Source organism: Dermacentor albipictus, chromosome 5 (assembly GCF_038994185.2).
Source record: "Dermacentor albipictus isolate Rhodes 1998 colony chromosome 5, USDA_Dalb.pri_finalv2, whole genome shotgun sequence".
Taxonomy (NCBI): Eukaryota; Metazoa; Arthropoda; class Arachnida; order Ixodida; family Ixodidae; genus Dermacentor; species Dermacentor albipictus.
In genome coordinates, this window is record NC_091825.1 from 50,215,009 (window position 1) to 50,228,690 (window position 13,682).

The window sequence follows — 13,682 nt, forward strand, 5'->3', positions numbered from 1 at the left end:
CCATTAACCAGTAGGGTTAACGAATAAGGGACTCAACACCAAACCTCGGCAGGTCTACAAGAAAGCCTGTCGCTTGACTTTGATAATCATCCTCTCATGGCTTCTGCCCAATTTACTGGACCTGCTTAGCCATAGTGTTTTTCATGGCACTAGCGCTGCCACATGCCAGAGCCATGGAACACTACACAATGCTCGGCATACCTGAGACGTTCCTTGAGCGGCTTGGCATCGATGTAGTCAAGCGGCAGGAACGTCTCGGCCTCGAGCATCTGCTCCTTCAGGTACTTGATGCATGCACGACCAGTCTTCTCCGAGTCAACCACAATGGCCTCCATGTTCTTGCCAAGCACCTTGGTGATGGCCACGTTGTACTTCTTGTGGATGGGCTGGCACATATTGACCAGACGATCGTACACACCTGGGTACAGCTGCTTGAAGTGGTCCACTATCTCGGCCTTCTTACGACGGCGAGAGTCCTCGTGCTTGTCCACCTTGGCGTCGCCCAACTCGTTCATGAGGGCCTCAAGCTCACGGTTGATCTCCGACACGCGGCCCTTGGCGGCAGCCACGTCCTGCGACACCTCTTGCTCCTGGCGCCGCAGCTCCTCGAGGCTAGCCTCGCTCGACCGGATCTGCTCGGCCAGCTTGTCAACTCGCCGCACGTTCTCGTCGAGCTCGGCCTTCTTCTGCTTGAGCTTGGCCTGAATCTCGTTGCGCTTGCGCAGCTCGTTGTCGTGTCGGTCCTGGTCCGACTTGTGCTCGCGCCGGACTGAGTCTAGGTTCTGCAGGTGCAGCGACGCCTGCCGGCCGGCCTCCTCTTTTAGGCGGTGGTACTCGCGAACCTGCGATGACAGTGCAGCCAGCTCAATCTACATCCATTAAAGTCACATGATGCAATCGAATCACATGAATCGAGGCAATTGACATGTCCAGTGCATTGCGAGGCCCTAATGGAGATGGTCACATCTGGTATTCCTGCTGTGCAGCAGCCAGCATAACAATGTTGTCCTGTATTGCAATAGGTGCACTGTACAGACAATCTACCATATGTCTGGGCTACGTGTTGCTGGGTCGTGCATGATCTGTCTCATATGATAACGGGCATGAGCTACGGTGGTGCAAGAGGTGGCTGCGTGAATGCACCGTGCACAAAGTGAACACATGGCAACACTTAGCCAGAGCCGAGTTGGGCGGCACCAATGACAACTAGACAGAGAACCCCATGTGCTGTGAAGTTTCCTCATAATGTGCACACCTTCTTCTCAGTACTTTCAGACAGCGTGTAAACACTTGCTTTCAATGCATTCCACAGCTGGTCTTGATGGCCATTCAGACCTAGCTAATGACGAGTCGTCAAAGACAGCTTACAACCGTGGCATGAACACTACAGTCGAGCCCACATACAATGGCCCCACTTAAGATAAACTTCCGCTTAAAACGCTGAGAGTCGTGTGACCGTCAAACTATACATTATATTTTAATGGTATGAAATTGTACATATAACAGACATCTTAGAGCCCCGCCGATCGGTTACAGTGAACGGACGGCGTAAACCCACTACCGCAATGCAAAATAACGATCTCCGGCCCCTTTGCACACGCAGTCTGTTTTCCCAAGCCTCCTCCGAGGCAAACTATCCGTCTCATGCCCCTATACCCTCTGCCCGCCATCACGCACTGCCCAAGGGTGTCTGTGTGTGGCTTCCAAGGTCGCCCTCCCGCCCGTCTTCTCAATTCCGCTCCCCTCTCCTAATTCTTTGTTGCACTCCCTCGCTGTCTTAGCGCACTCACTACGATGTCATAAGTTTTGGTTTCTGGCCGTTACCGCGTAGCAGGCCTCTCCACACTAGTCTCCATGCTTCCTTGCTTCTGCGCTTCATCCTAGTGGGACCCGAGTTGTAACTCAGGATGGCGGACGTGAATGCCGTGCCTGCAGAGGTCACGAAACGAAAAGCACTGAACATGGCAATGAAGCGAGCAATTTTGAAGGAAGTGTCTCAAGGTGCTAAAAACTGCGAGTTGGTGAGGTACGTGTCTAAATCAACCATCTCGACGAACAGAAAGCGCCTGCGAAAGGACACCTATGCGGACGTAGAGGACATGCTGCTTAAAGCTACATGGAGCAGGACATGTACCTTAAAAACCCGCATATAATACAAGGTTTTTTTCCTATTATTAGCACCCCAAATTTTCACCTCGTACTATATACGGATCCAAACAAAAAATTCAGTCAGAAATTTGGGCTACAAGTTTTGGTTTCGTTATTGCTGCGTGGCTATGGCTTGGCTTCCTTATTGCTGCGTTGCTACGCCTTGGTTTCGTTATTGCTGCATGACTACAGCATCGTTTCTTTATTCCTGAGTGCACGCCTTGGCAGCACACGTGCAAACCACGTTTTGCGAAATGCATTTTTTTTTTCCGCATTGAAGGACTAAGATGTCTGGACCACAAAACAGTATTCGGCTGCTTTCAGGAGGAAAGTTATTTTAGCCGTACAGGACATCGGCAACAGTGCGGCCGGGAGGCAGTTTGGCGTCAACGAGGGAAGCATTTGCGGATAACATCAACAGAACGAAAACCTTTTCGCGTGCAGCCGGACACGCAGCTTTCGCGGGCCAAAGAGTGGGACATTCGCGGAAATCGAACTCGCCCTGATGGAGTTCGTACACCAACAGCGAGCCGCACATTTAGCTGTGAGCGTGGAGCTTATACAGGCAAAAGCTAAAGAGCTTGCAAGAGAAAAAGGGCTACTGAGCTCCGCTTTCAAAGCAAGCAAGCACTGGATTTATCACTACATGTGCCGTGCTGGATTTTCCTTATGCCGCCGGACTTCGATTTCCCTAAAGCTGCCAGAATCGTTCGAAGAGCTGTTCGTGGCTTTCCAGTGCCACATTATTTCACTGCGCAAGTCCCAGAACTTCCAGCTAGGGCAAATTGGCAATGCTGACCAAACGCCGGTTTATCTGGACATGCCATCGCCCCTCAGCGTGCACGAAAAGGGCTCTAAACAAGTTATGTCCAGTCCACTGGCAATGATAAAATGCGAGTTACAGTCATGTTGCCGTGCACGGCAAACGGATGCAAGCTCCCGTCCTATGTCGTCTTCAAGTGTAAGACAGTGCCTAATGGTGAGGAGCTGCCAAAAAACGTGGTCGTGAGATGCTATCTTGTGAGAATCTTGTGCTCGACTGGATAAAGTCTGCCTGGTGTAGGCGGCCCGGCAAACTGTTCTCGTCCCCATCCATCCCCGTGCTGGACGCATTTCGTTGCCATTTGACTGACTCAGCGAAGAGGATGCTGCGCGAATCCAGCACTGAACTCGTCGTTGTACCCGGGTGGGATGAAGTCTCAGCTGCAGTCTTTAGATGTTTACGTAAACAAGCCGTTCAAGGATGCGGTCAAGCGGTGTTATGCAGATTGGATGTGCTCAGGCTGAATGGAAGCGCTCAGCCTGCAGTGATGCCGACCAGGCGGCTGAAGCAGGCTTCGCCAGCCACGTTATGCAAGTGGATTGTGGACACATGAGCCGGCATACCAGAGGACCTTGTGCGTCACGCATTCAAGAAGTGCGGCATCTTGAACGCACTCGATGGCACAGAGGATGAATACGCCTGGGAAGATATGTCCGACAAGGAACTGTCCGAAGAGAACGCAGCTGAGGAAGACAGCGATTGAAGTGTGGAGTGCAATTTAAATAAATGTTTTCCTTGATTTTTCCTGACTCATATTATACACGAATGAAACTTTTTTCTCCATTTCACATCCCAATAATTTGACCTCATACTATATGTGGGTTCGTATTATATACGGGTTCTTATGGTATAACACAGACGAACCTGCGTTACATTATCAGATGCTGCCGGACAAGAAGCACACCATGAAAGGCAACTCACGTGCTGGCAGCAAGCACGGTAAAGTGCGCGTTGCAGTACTTCTGTGCACTAATATGGATGGCAGCGACCGTGGGCGTGCCCTTTTTAATCAGAAAATCCAAGAAGCGGTGTTGCTTTCGGAGCTGTGTACTTGTGGGCTACAGGCACTATGCTAAGGCATGGATGATGCACAATTTATTGGCAGAGTGGCTGGGCGAGTTTAACCGCGACATGCAGAGGCAAGGAAGGCGCGTGCTGCTTGTGCTCGGCAACCACTCAGTGCACAATGCACAAACTTCTCTGACAGCAGTTACTCTACTTTTCCTGCTGCCCAATACCACTTCGAAAGTGCAGCCGCTTGATTTGGGCATAATAAGCAAATTTAAGGCATCGTATAGGCACCGCATTGTGGAGCACTTGCTCATCGCTGTTGATCGCCCGGCTGCCAACTTGCCGCTTCAAGTTTCACTGTATTCAGCCGTTGAGATGGTGAAGGCGGCCTGGGCGGAGGTGACAGCTGCTTGCGTGCGGAACTGTTTCCGCAAGGCCAGCTTCGTTGATGCAGTGCCTGATGCCGAGCCTGATGCTTCTGAAGATGATCGGTCCGGCAGCGATTTGTGGCAGTGCGTCGTCAACTCCGACATGGGGGGGCTACGACACTGGTTCGGATGACTTTGATGAAGGCGCTGATATTGCAGAACCGTGCACAAACGAGGGCATCGCTTACAAAGTGTGGACGGTGAGTGACGCAGTGGAATTAGAAGACGATGAAACTTCGGAGCCAGCACCCATAAGCATGACTGTAGCAATGGGCTACATAGAGAGCCTCAGGCAACTTTTCTATGTTAAGGGCCTCGACAAAGAGCACGACTGCCCTCATCAAATCTGCACTGCAGAAACAGATGAGCATCACAAACTTCTTTGCAAATAAGTAAATTTTGTGTGTTGACTAGCCACTTTTTTTTTCTTTTTAAGCTGTCGTCCACTGACTACGAACTTCGAGGTATGTCGAACAGATGCCGCGTAACGCTCAGGTTCGTTAAAGTGGGCTCGACTGTATTACTGGCCCTGACAGCTTGTACGCAATATAGTTGCCTTCAGGCTTGGTGGTGGTTGTGCAAAGCAGTGACCAGCCGTAGCAACAGTGGCACTACACTGCACACTTTTGTTGAAGGTACGCACCGCACTGTTGCATTGAGGCACAGGCGGCTTGCACGCTCAGTTGGCCTAAAAGGCTTAATGAGTGCAGGCGCCATAGAAAAGTCGAATTTCTGAGCAGTTTGTGCTTACAGCCAGTAAAACCATGCCACACTGTGTTGTTTGCACATGCTAGCCCAAACTGCAAATCCAAGTACCATATTTACTCGCATAATGATCGCACTCACGTAATGATCGCACCCCTAAATTTTGTAGCCAAAATTCAATATTTTTTTCTTTCTCATGTAATGATCGCACCCTGAACTTGTCGCAGCGATATGTCGTGTGCCAAGTCTAGGTAATGATGATCGCGCTTACCATTTGTCGAGTGTTGTCAAATGCTACGTGAACGACTCTTGAAGACATACCAAGCGGTCTGCACGCACCAAACATTCTTAAGCAGATGCCCCATTTCATTCCTTTCATCACTTTCCACACTTCAATGAAAAAAAAAAAAAAAAGAAAGAGCTACAACCAAACTTGTTTTGGGATTATTACTTGTAGGCTTCATAATGGTTTTTGGCCAACAACGACAAAAAAAGGCGCCTTTCGATCCTTCTCGTCTGCACCCATGGGCACGCAACAAATCGCAAGCAGCAACAGTAGTGGCCACGTTTACACTAATACGTTAGAAGTGTACCCTATTCATATGCCGATGCTTATAACACAGCTAAGATATTTGTCCACCCTTAGCGGAAACGTGCCGTATTAGGATAGTAGTGAAGACAAATGCCGCAGTTTCCGCGGCATGCCGCCATGTGTTTCTATGTCACTGGCAGCTAAGCACGCCCATCTCTGTTTCTGTCCTCTCAAAGTGGACATGGCTATGTTATTGTCGCAAACTTCCTGATAATAACAATATTACTCGTTACTGATATGGAAGAAACTGTTTCAATGCGCGTAATGTACTCACAAGAAGAAAAAACAATCACGTTCGGCGCATTCGGCTTGCTCCACCAGCAGCCATCTTTGTTTTGGTGCCCCGCACCAGTCCCACTATTACAGTGCAATTCTACAGTGGCAGCTGCCTGCTTGACCTGTTGTCATCTCGCAGCAAATGCGAGATGAAAAAATTTTTTTCCGCGGGGAATTTAACCCACGAAATGAACGCACCCCTGAATTTGTGTCAATTTTTTTTACAAGAAAGCGCGATCATTGTGTGAGTAAATACGGTAGCAGGCTGCTTGCTGAGGTTGTATTACTAATCTTTATTCTCAAATACTGCGCTTCGTGGACTTTTGATGTTGATAGCACCTAAAGGTGCATGCAATGGTACCTTTGGTTGCCAGCATACATGCGCAATGGGCTTTGCGCCACAAACTGGAGTAAACTAGAAAAACTTGGAACTTTAGCGAAATCTCTGCAAAAGGAAATGGCAACGCAGTGCATCACCCTCACCTGCGAGTCCTCCAGCGAGACATCGCGGCCCTGGGTCTCCTGGCTGAGCTGCTGTTCAAACTCTTGCATGTGCTCGCCCACTTCCTCGAGCTCGCGCTCCAGCTCAGCAATCTCACTCTGATGCGTCTCGTCTACCTTCTTGGCAGCCTTGAGCGACTTGCGTGCAGCTTCCAGCTTCTTTTGCATGTGGGCCGTCCGCTCCTTGGCCTTGATGAAGGCCGGCTTGCGCTTGTTCAGCTCCACGTCCTGCAGTGCACACAACTCCGTTATGATGTGCAATTGTCTTCAACACTCAACAGCAAACTCTCCCTCTAAGTACAAGTGCTGTTCTTATCAAAACACTTGCAGAATAGACTATATGTAAAAACTACAACTGCCCTTCTCCACACGCCTAGTCTTGACAATCAAGGCGGCTGACCTCGGGCTAGAATCGTAATTAATGTATCAGCATGCGGACTGGGCTGGTACGATGTTCTAATTCCTTCCACTCCATTCTATGTGACTTGCCCTCTGCCATTCACGGCTTGCTGATCCCACTGATAACGTGGGTGGAGTGCTGTTCTGACCACTCCTGAAGCATGACAAGCAACGGCATTTCAAGAGAATCGTTACATTATCCCAGTCCTGGTGACATAATTCCTGCCACACTCTACTCCTCGCACCATCCAAGCTTTTGAAATACGTGTCTCAGAAACACTGTTAACAGAATTTTGCATATCATACACAAGAAATCAAAGGCAGCGCTAAGTGTGACACTGATAGGAACTGAAAGTTGCAAGTGCCAACTACCAAACACGTTCATCATGGTGGAGACGGCACGGGAAGTAGCAACCAGTACTCACGGCCTCGCGGATCTGCTGCTCGATCTTGGCCATGTCGCGCTGCAGGCGGCCGTGCTCCTTGCGCTTGTCGCGTACCTCCTCCTCAATTTTCTCCTTCTTGCGGACATGGCGCTGCAGCTCGTTGGTCTTGGATGCCATGTCCGCTGCGAGCGAGTCGAGGTCGCGCTGGATGTGGTACAGCTGGAAGGCCTGTGCATGGGGTCGTGCGAATGGTCAAGCATTCTAACTGAATAGGAATAACTGGGACAGGAAACTATATTTTGAATGCCCAGTTTGATTCGATTTGGTCGGATTTATTTCTCACAAACAAGTACGCCCATATACATAACGCAAAGACACGCCCTGTCTTTCTTTCCTTACAAGTGTGGCAGAACAGTCGGCGTCAATAGTACAGCGTGATCACAAAATATCTAATTAACATATATAAAAAGTAAATAACACATAAATGACACCATGACAATATTAAAGCAAATTAGTTGAATGCCAAATGTTTGTCCTTAAAAAGCAGAGAAAGCAACAACGAAAGGGACAATGTGGTGACAAACGGCTCCTTTATAACCTTCAAAATAACATGCTGTCATTGTTGCTGATGTTGTAGTTCCATGGTTTTCACACATGAGCCTTTATTCTTTGAAATTAAAACTTGTATTGAACAATAACATTTTCTTCGGTGAGACGGTGCTTTGTGAGTGACATGACCTTGTAGCGCAAAATACTGGAAATGAGAGATTGGCAATGACAGAGACAGCAGAAAGAAAGAGGACGCTGTCTTTCTTTGTGCTTGTTATGCCACTGCTTGTCTTTCTTTTCTCGTAGGGGGTGTGTGAATATTAGAAAAGTTTTGAATATTATTTAATATTATATTTTCAATATTCGTATCTGATTCGAAAAATAGATATTAGAAAATGTTTGAATATTCGTTGGATACAGATATTCGAACCAAATCGAATATATTGCTGGCTGTGCCGGGCAAACCCAGTTCTTAGCATTTTTTCCTATCTGATGTTGTTTCTAGCTGAAATATATTGGGACGATTCTGTGCTAAATTTTGTGACCATTTCCTGCTGCTAGCAAAATTTTGCTTGTAAAGCACACTTGGCCACTAAACGGCTAAACTTTGCAGCAAAGCCAGCCTTTCAGTATCAAGGGGTACAGGTTTGCAAACAGTGAGGGTGCACTTCTTTTATTTTTTTTCAGCCCCAACTCCAATTCTGGGCTTATTGCTTGACAACAAGTGCGGTGAGTGACGACTGGCACAGAATCAGATGCCCCTGAGTTTACGGGCATTTGATGCAGTATAATAAGGCACAGGCTGGCGAGGACAGCTGGTGAGAATTACTAAATTTTCCAATTCAACACGAGCCAAATACAGTGTTTTAGTACAACAGCTTGCTAGTGTAGTTTTTAGCATCGACAATGCACTCGCATTGTTTGTTATTCTGAAGGGTCGTTATAGTAAAGGCCCTAGATTAACCATTTCACCCATCAACCTATAAGTTGTCGCCATTTGAACTATCCATGAAAACGGCGCTGTTGGCTCTCAGCTGGCGCTGTTGAAATTTTCCATAGATTCTGCCCCCCCCCCTCCCCCACCCCCCCGAAGCACCCTATAGTAAGAATGACACGTGCAAAGCAGACATCGAGGAAACTACTGACAAAAAAGGAAGCTCCATGTCACCTCCAAAGTGCAATGATTCTTGTTGCTTGTTTGTTTTTCACATTCCAAGTGTCTCATTCGAGGCGGACACCTAAACTATGCCAAAGCGCAAGTGCGCGTAAACGACGCCGTCTGGAAAATGCAAAGTGCAACCGTGTGGAATAAGGAGGTCACATTTCTCTGGGCACGTAGCTAGTACGGCCACAGAAAGAACCACACTGTGAGGAACGCTGTCCGCTTACTTCGACAAGTCGGCTGCAGAGTCTCGCGAAAGCTAAAGTAGTACCTCTAAACGTGATCGCTTGAGAACACCGTCCCTGTATGCTTGGTACCTGTGGCCAATGAAGCGCAAATGCCAATGAGGTATCGCTTTCATTATGAAAGCTCATTAAAAAAAAATGTTTCGTCCTCCGTGAAGGTAAATTCTGCATGTCTCATTTTTTTATCGCGAATATGCGGAAATATCTTTATTTTATAAATAAAGTGCATGTTAAATTCAGCTGCACTTTTATTTGCTTACTTTAGAGCCCACGTAAATTGGGTGCGCATTAGTTTCAGGCGCATATTAGAATTGGGTAAATATGCAGTAACTGACTGTGTTACATCCACCTCCAGGAGGATATCATGGAAACTAAGCTGGGACACAGTCTAGTAGGCTACAACTACTACAACCATAGCATAACTACAGTGGTTCATGCGTAAGTGACTGGTAAATACAGCTCTGGCAATCGAGCATGCCATCTCTCTCCACACACTTTTATTGCAAAGCCATGTCTACGCCGTGCCAGCAGTGCTTTCTGCTAGAGAGAGAGAGCAGTTTAGCTTCGTACCGATATTCGAGTTTGGCAGTACTCTGCTACTTTCCACAATCTACAGTGGAATCTTGATGATACGAATCTCACAGGGTCACGAAAAATATTTGTATGAGCCGAAATTCGTATCATCGAAACAATTAAAACTAGCTAAATTAAAGCGTCAGAGGTAAACTCACTCAGGCACACATACGTAAAAAGCATTTATTTCTTTAAAAAGTCTCTAATGTCATTCTGCTTCTTTTTCTCTGTCAGGTCAATTAGCCGACTTTGTTCAAATCCATGAAAATGCACGCATGTGTTGTCGCTGATTTCATCCTGGCTGTCCGGTGCCGCGTCCCTGCCTCCGCACCAAAAGAGAGAGGGTGAAATCGCGTAACTGCGCGCTGTCTGTTCTCTCTCACTGCCGTCGGTGGGGCTAATGATCGCGGTCGCATCCTCCCGTGCACTGGAATCGTGCCAACTGTGGCCTCTCCTTCGCGCAGCGGCGCAACCTCCTCCCCTCCTTAGCAACCGGCGTGCGCCAGTCGGGGGCGCAGCTGCGCATAGCAACCGTGATGTCACACAGTAGCGGTAGAACGAGCGCGCGGGCGTCGGTGGTGGAAGCTGCACCACACAACACCTATATCCTTCGTCAGACGTCTCGTTGCAGACGAGTGAGTGAGACCCATCGCTCCTAAACGGCTCAGTGATTGCGCGCCAAGCAGTTCGGGGAAGTGGCAGCGGACGCCGGATTCCCCCAACACCAAACGCCAGAAGAACAAGGAGCGAATGCACATGCGACGAATGAACATGTCACCAGATGCGAAAGCAAGGGAGGCAGAACGGAAACGCCAACAGCAACTGATTAGATCGCCAAGTACCAAAGGCAGGGAAGCAGAACGAAAGTGGCAGCAGCGACAGGCGATATCGCCAAACACCAAAGCAAATGAATTGAAGCACAGACGGCAGCAGCGACCGGCCATTTCACCAAACAGCAAAGCCAGGGAAGTGGAGCGCAGACGGCAGCAGCGTCTGGCTTTTCCCAAGCACACTTTTAAATTTCCAAAGTGTCCTCGGTAATTTTCGTATCAACCAACGCGGGTCGAAAATTGATTCGTAACAACTGTTCTCTAGCACGATGCAAAGTAATGGGGCTCGGCCAGGACGAGAGAAAAATTTGTAACGTCCAGAAATTCGTATTAGCCATGACCGTATCATTGAGATTCCACTGTAAGCACTCAACACCGTGCACTATGTTGCCGTCACCGTATGTGTCCCATTAGCTTCGCCTCCCATTCACCTCTGGTCATATCTACTTGCCCCATCCTCATAGGCATTTTATTAAGTTTTTTAGTCGGTCGTTGCTTCAATTGACTCTCTGCATCTTGAGAGCGTCTCCTTCACAGACGCTGACAGCAGTATGCGCCAAGTCGCAACGCAGAAGTCAGCAATTTTGTCATTCTTTTTGTACACTTTTCATTCGTATGTTTGATCTTACATTTGCTGGTCGTTTCTTGTGTTTCCCCCTGTATCTAACTCCCTGTAGTGTCATGTGCACCACACGACGCATCATGGAGAAGCCGCCACAGCGAGCGGAGATGCGGATGAACCGACATGCATGGGACACTGGGTAGCTGTACATCCGTTTGCATCGTGTGTTCGAGCGCCTCCTTGCTCTTGTGCCAGAGCTTGTGTTCTAATCACGGATTTGTAGGCATCGCAGTACGCTGCAGTGACGTGCTCGCTCGTGGAGTCAATTCTGCCATTGGAATTCGACATAAACTTAATGCCCAGGGCTGCCACTCCCATGACAGTCAACATGGGACAGCGGCAGCACAAAATGCAAGAACACACAAACACCATTTCACTTGAATATTTGTGAAGGAAAGCACAAGAGAAACAGAAATGTTCTAAATAGTGAAACATTGCTGACAAATAAAGAAGAAAAGAAAAATCGCCCCATGTTGAAACCTGAAGCATTTACACGCCGCTTCTTACCTGTGAAACCACCTGTCGCTCAGCCAGGTTCTCCTTGAGACGCTGATACTTGTCAGCCTCCTCTTTCTCGAGGCGTGCTTCTTTTTTCTCGGCAGCGATACCCTTTTTCTTCTGATATGAGAACTGTGTGTCCTCCTCGGCCTTGATCATCTCGCTGCGCAGCTGCTCATACTCGGCTTTGTGTTCGAGCGAGTGCGAGATCTCCTCAAACAGCACTGTGCGCTCCTTTGGGTTCTTCATGGCGATTGTCTCAACGTCGCCCTGGAACACCAGGAAGTTCTTTGCCTTGACGTTGATGCGCAACCCCTCCAGCCGACTCAGGTACTCATCTTGGCTCACCACCTGCAAACGTGTGCACAGCGTGTCAAGGTAACACCTCAAAACACCAATATGACATTCAAAATGTGTTGCATATGTCTTCAGACATTTCTGATTGGACCTATGCTGCAAAACGTTTATTAAACCTTTGACTGTTTTGTCTTTTGTTCTGACTGCTAAACATTTCCTAGCTTTTTTTTCACGAGTTGAATCGGTGGGTATTTCATTATATGTAGAAGCTGCTTCTTCTTTGTTGCTTTCTCTGAATTCAGAATTCATCAACAGTCCATAAATTTCTTCACCTGCCGATCTGCCGACAGATCTGCCACACTGGCTCGCCATGACTGCCCTGCTGAGATAGACATGTGCTCCACCTGTTGTCGGAACTTACACATTCTGTGTGTTTGGATGACCTCTGTATAGATGGCAAAGTGGTCAAGCAATGTTCTTTTTTGCACGAGTTGCTTTAGGAAAGGCAGGAAGTGCACTGAAAACACAAAACCAGAGTACCCAGGAGAAGCAGGGTTTGGGCGAGGGTAGGTCTGCGAGTTATCTTGTATGTGGTAGTGGAAGTGTTAATCATGCAGAAAGTGCTAGAAGATAAAAGAGCTGGAAGATAAAATTCTGTTACATGTCGCCAACATGTGGATGTTTATGTAGTCTTCATTCTTTCTGGCAGTAATAATTATTGCCTAGTAAACTTTTCAAGTGGCCAAATTGCTTTCCAAACTGGCTATGCATGTGAAATAACTGATTGCATTTTCATACCCAAAACATTTCTGAGACTTAAGGCACGGAGATGAAACAAAAATTCGGTGTTCTAGATCCCTGGATTTCTTTTACTACAGTATGTCTGCAAGTACTAAAGATGCAAAAGATTTGTTTACCTTTCAGCAGAAATAATTATTTATGCCTGTTGGAAATTTCAGAGGCTCTGATAAGCAAGATGTCTGTCCTGAAATGTTCATGAGTCGCGACACACGCGCGCCGGCAATGATACAAGCAATTATTGCAGGTAGAGTAAAAGGTTTCTAACCCTCGTTAATACACAATATAACGTAATTTGGGCTTGCTCTTGGGTACCAAGCAATTTATGCACTGTCTGTGAAGACAAATGCTAATCAATTGGGTAGTAGTACAGTTGAACCTCGATATAATGAAGCTGTACTTGCAGTGAAAAGCTTTGTTAAATCATGAATTTGGTTAATTCGAGATTCAGCAGTAAAAATAATTTCACAAATTTCCAGAGCATTCCTAGTTGATAGTATCTTGTCAGTAAACACTTATAAACAAATCACAAGAAGGTCGGGCCATAACAGTGTGATTACGAGTGTCAGTGTACGCGGTGCAGATCATGCCGAGAGCAATGCATTGCATGGTGCAGCAAATCTTGGACGACATGGCTGACCGTGCCTAGCACCAGCAGCCAATATGAGATGGTGCCCTCAAATTAAAAGCAACAGTACAAAAAGATACGGGTATTTGTTATGGGGAAAAAAAGGAAAAAAGAAAAACAAATACAAATGTCGCAGTTTCGCCAGAAAGGCAGATCATTGATGGCGATAGCAAAGAGACAACTACACAAAGCAATGTTCACAAATTTATTT

General features: G+C 47.4%; 1 protein-coding gene across 2 annotated transcripts in view; it reads right to left on the reverse strand.

The window, feature by feature from the left end:
* Window positions 1-13,682, reverse strand: part of SMC1 (structural maintenance of chromosomes 1) — a 71,850-nt gene that overhangs the window by 41,312 nt on the left and 16,856 nt on the right. For both annotated transcript variants that reach the window (XM_065428483.2, XM_065428482.2), the window contains exons 4-7: window positions 11,758-12,099; window positions 7,309-7,497; window positions 6,467-6,712; window positions 202-842 (exon numbers count right to left, since the gene is read on the reverse strand). In XM_065428483.2, the coding sequence (XP_065284555.1) occupies window positions 202-842; window positions 6,467-6,712; window positions 7,309-7,497; window positions 11,758-12,099 (1,418 nt within the window). The remainder of the gene's footprint in view (window positions 1-201; window positions 843-6,466; window positions 6,713-7,308; window positions 7,498-11,757; window positions 12,100-13,682) is intronic.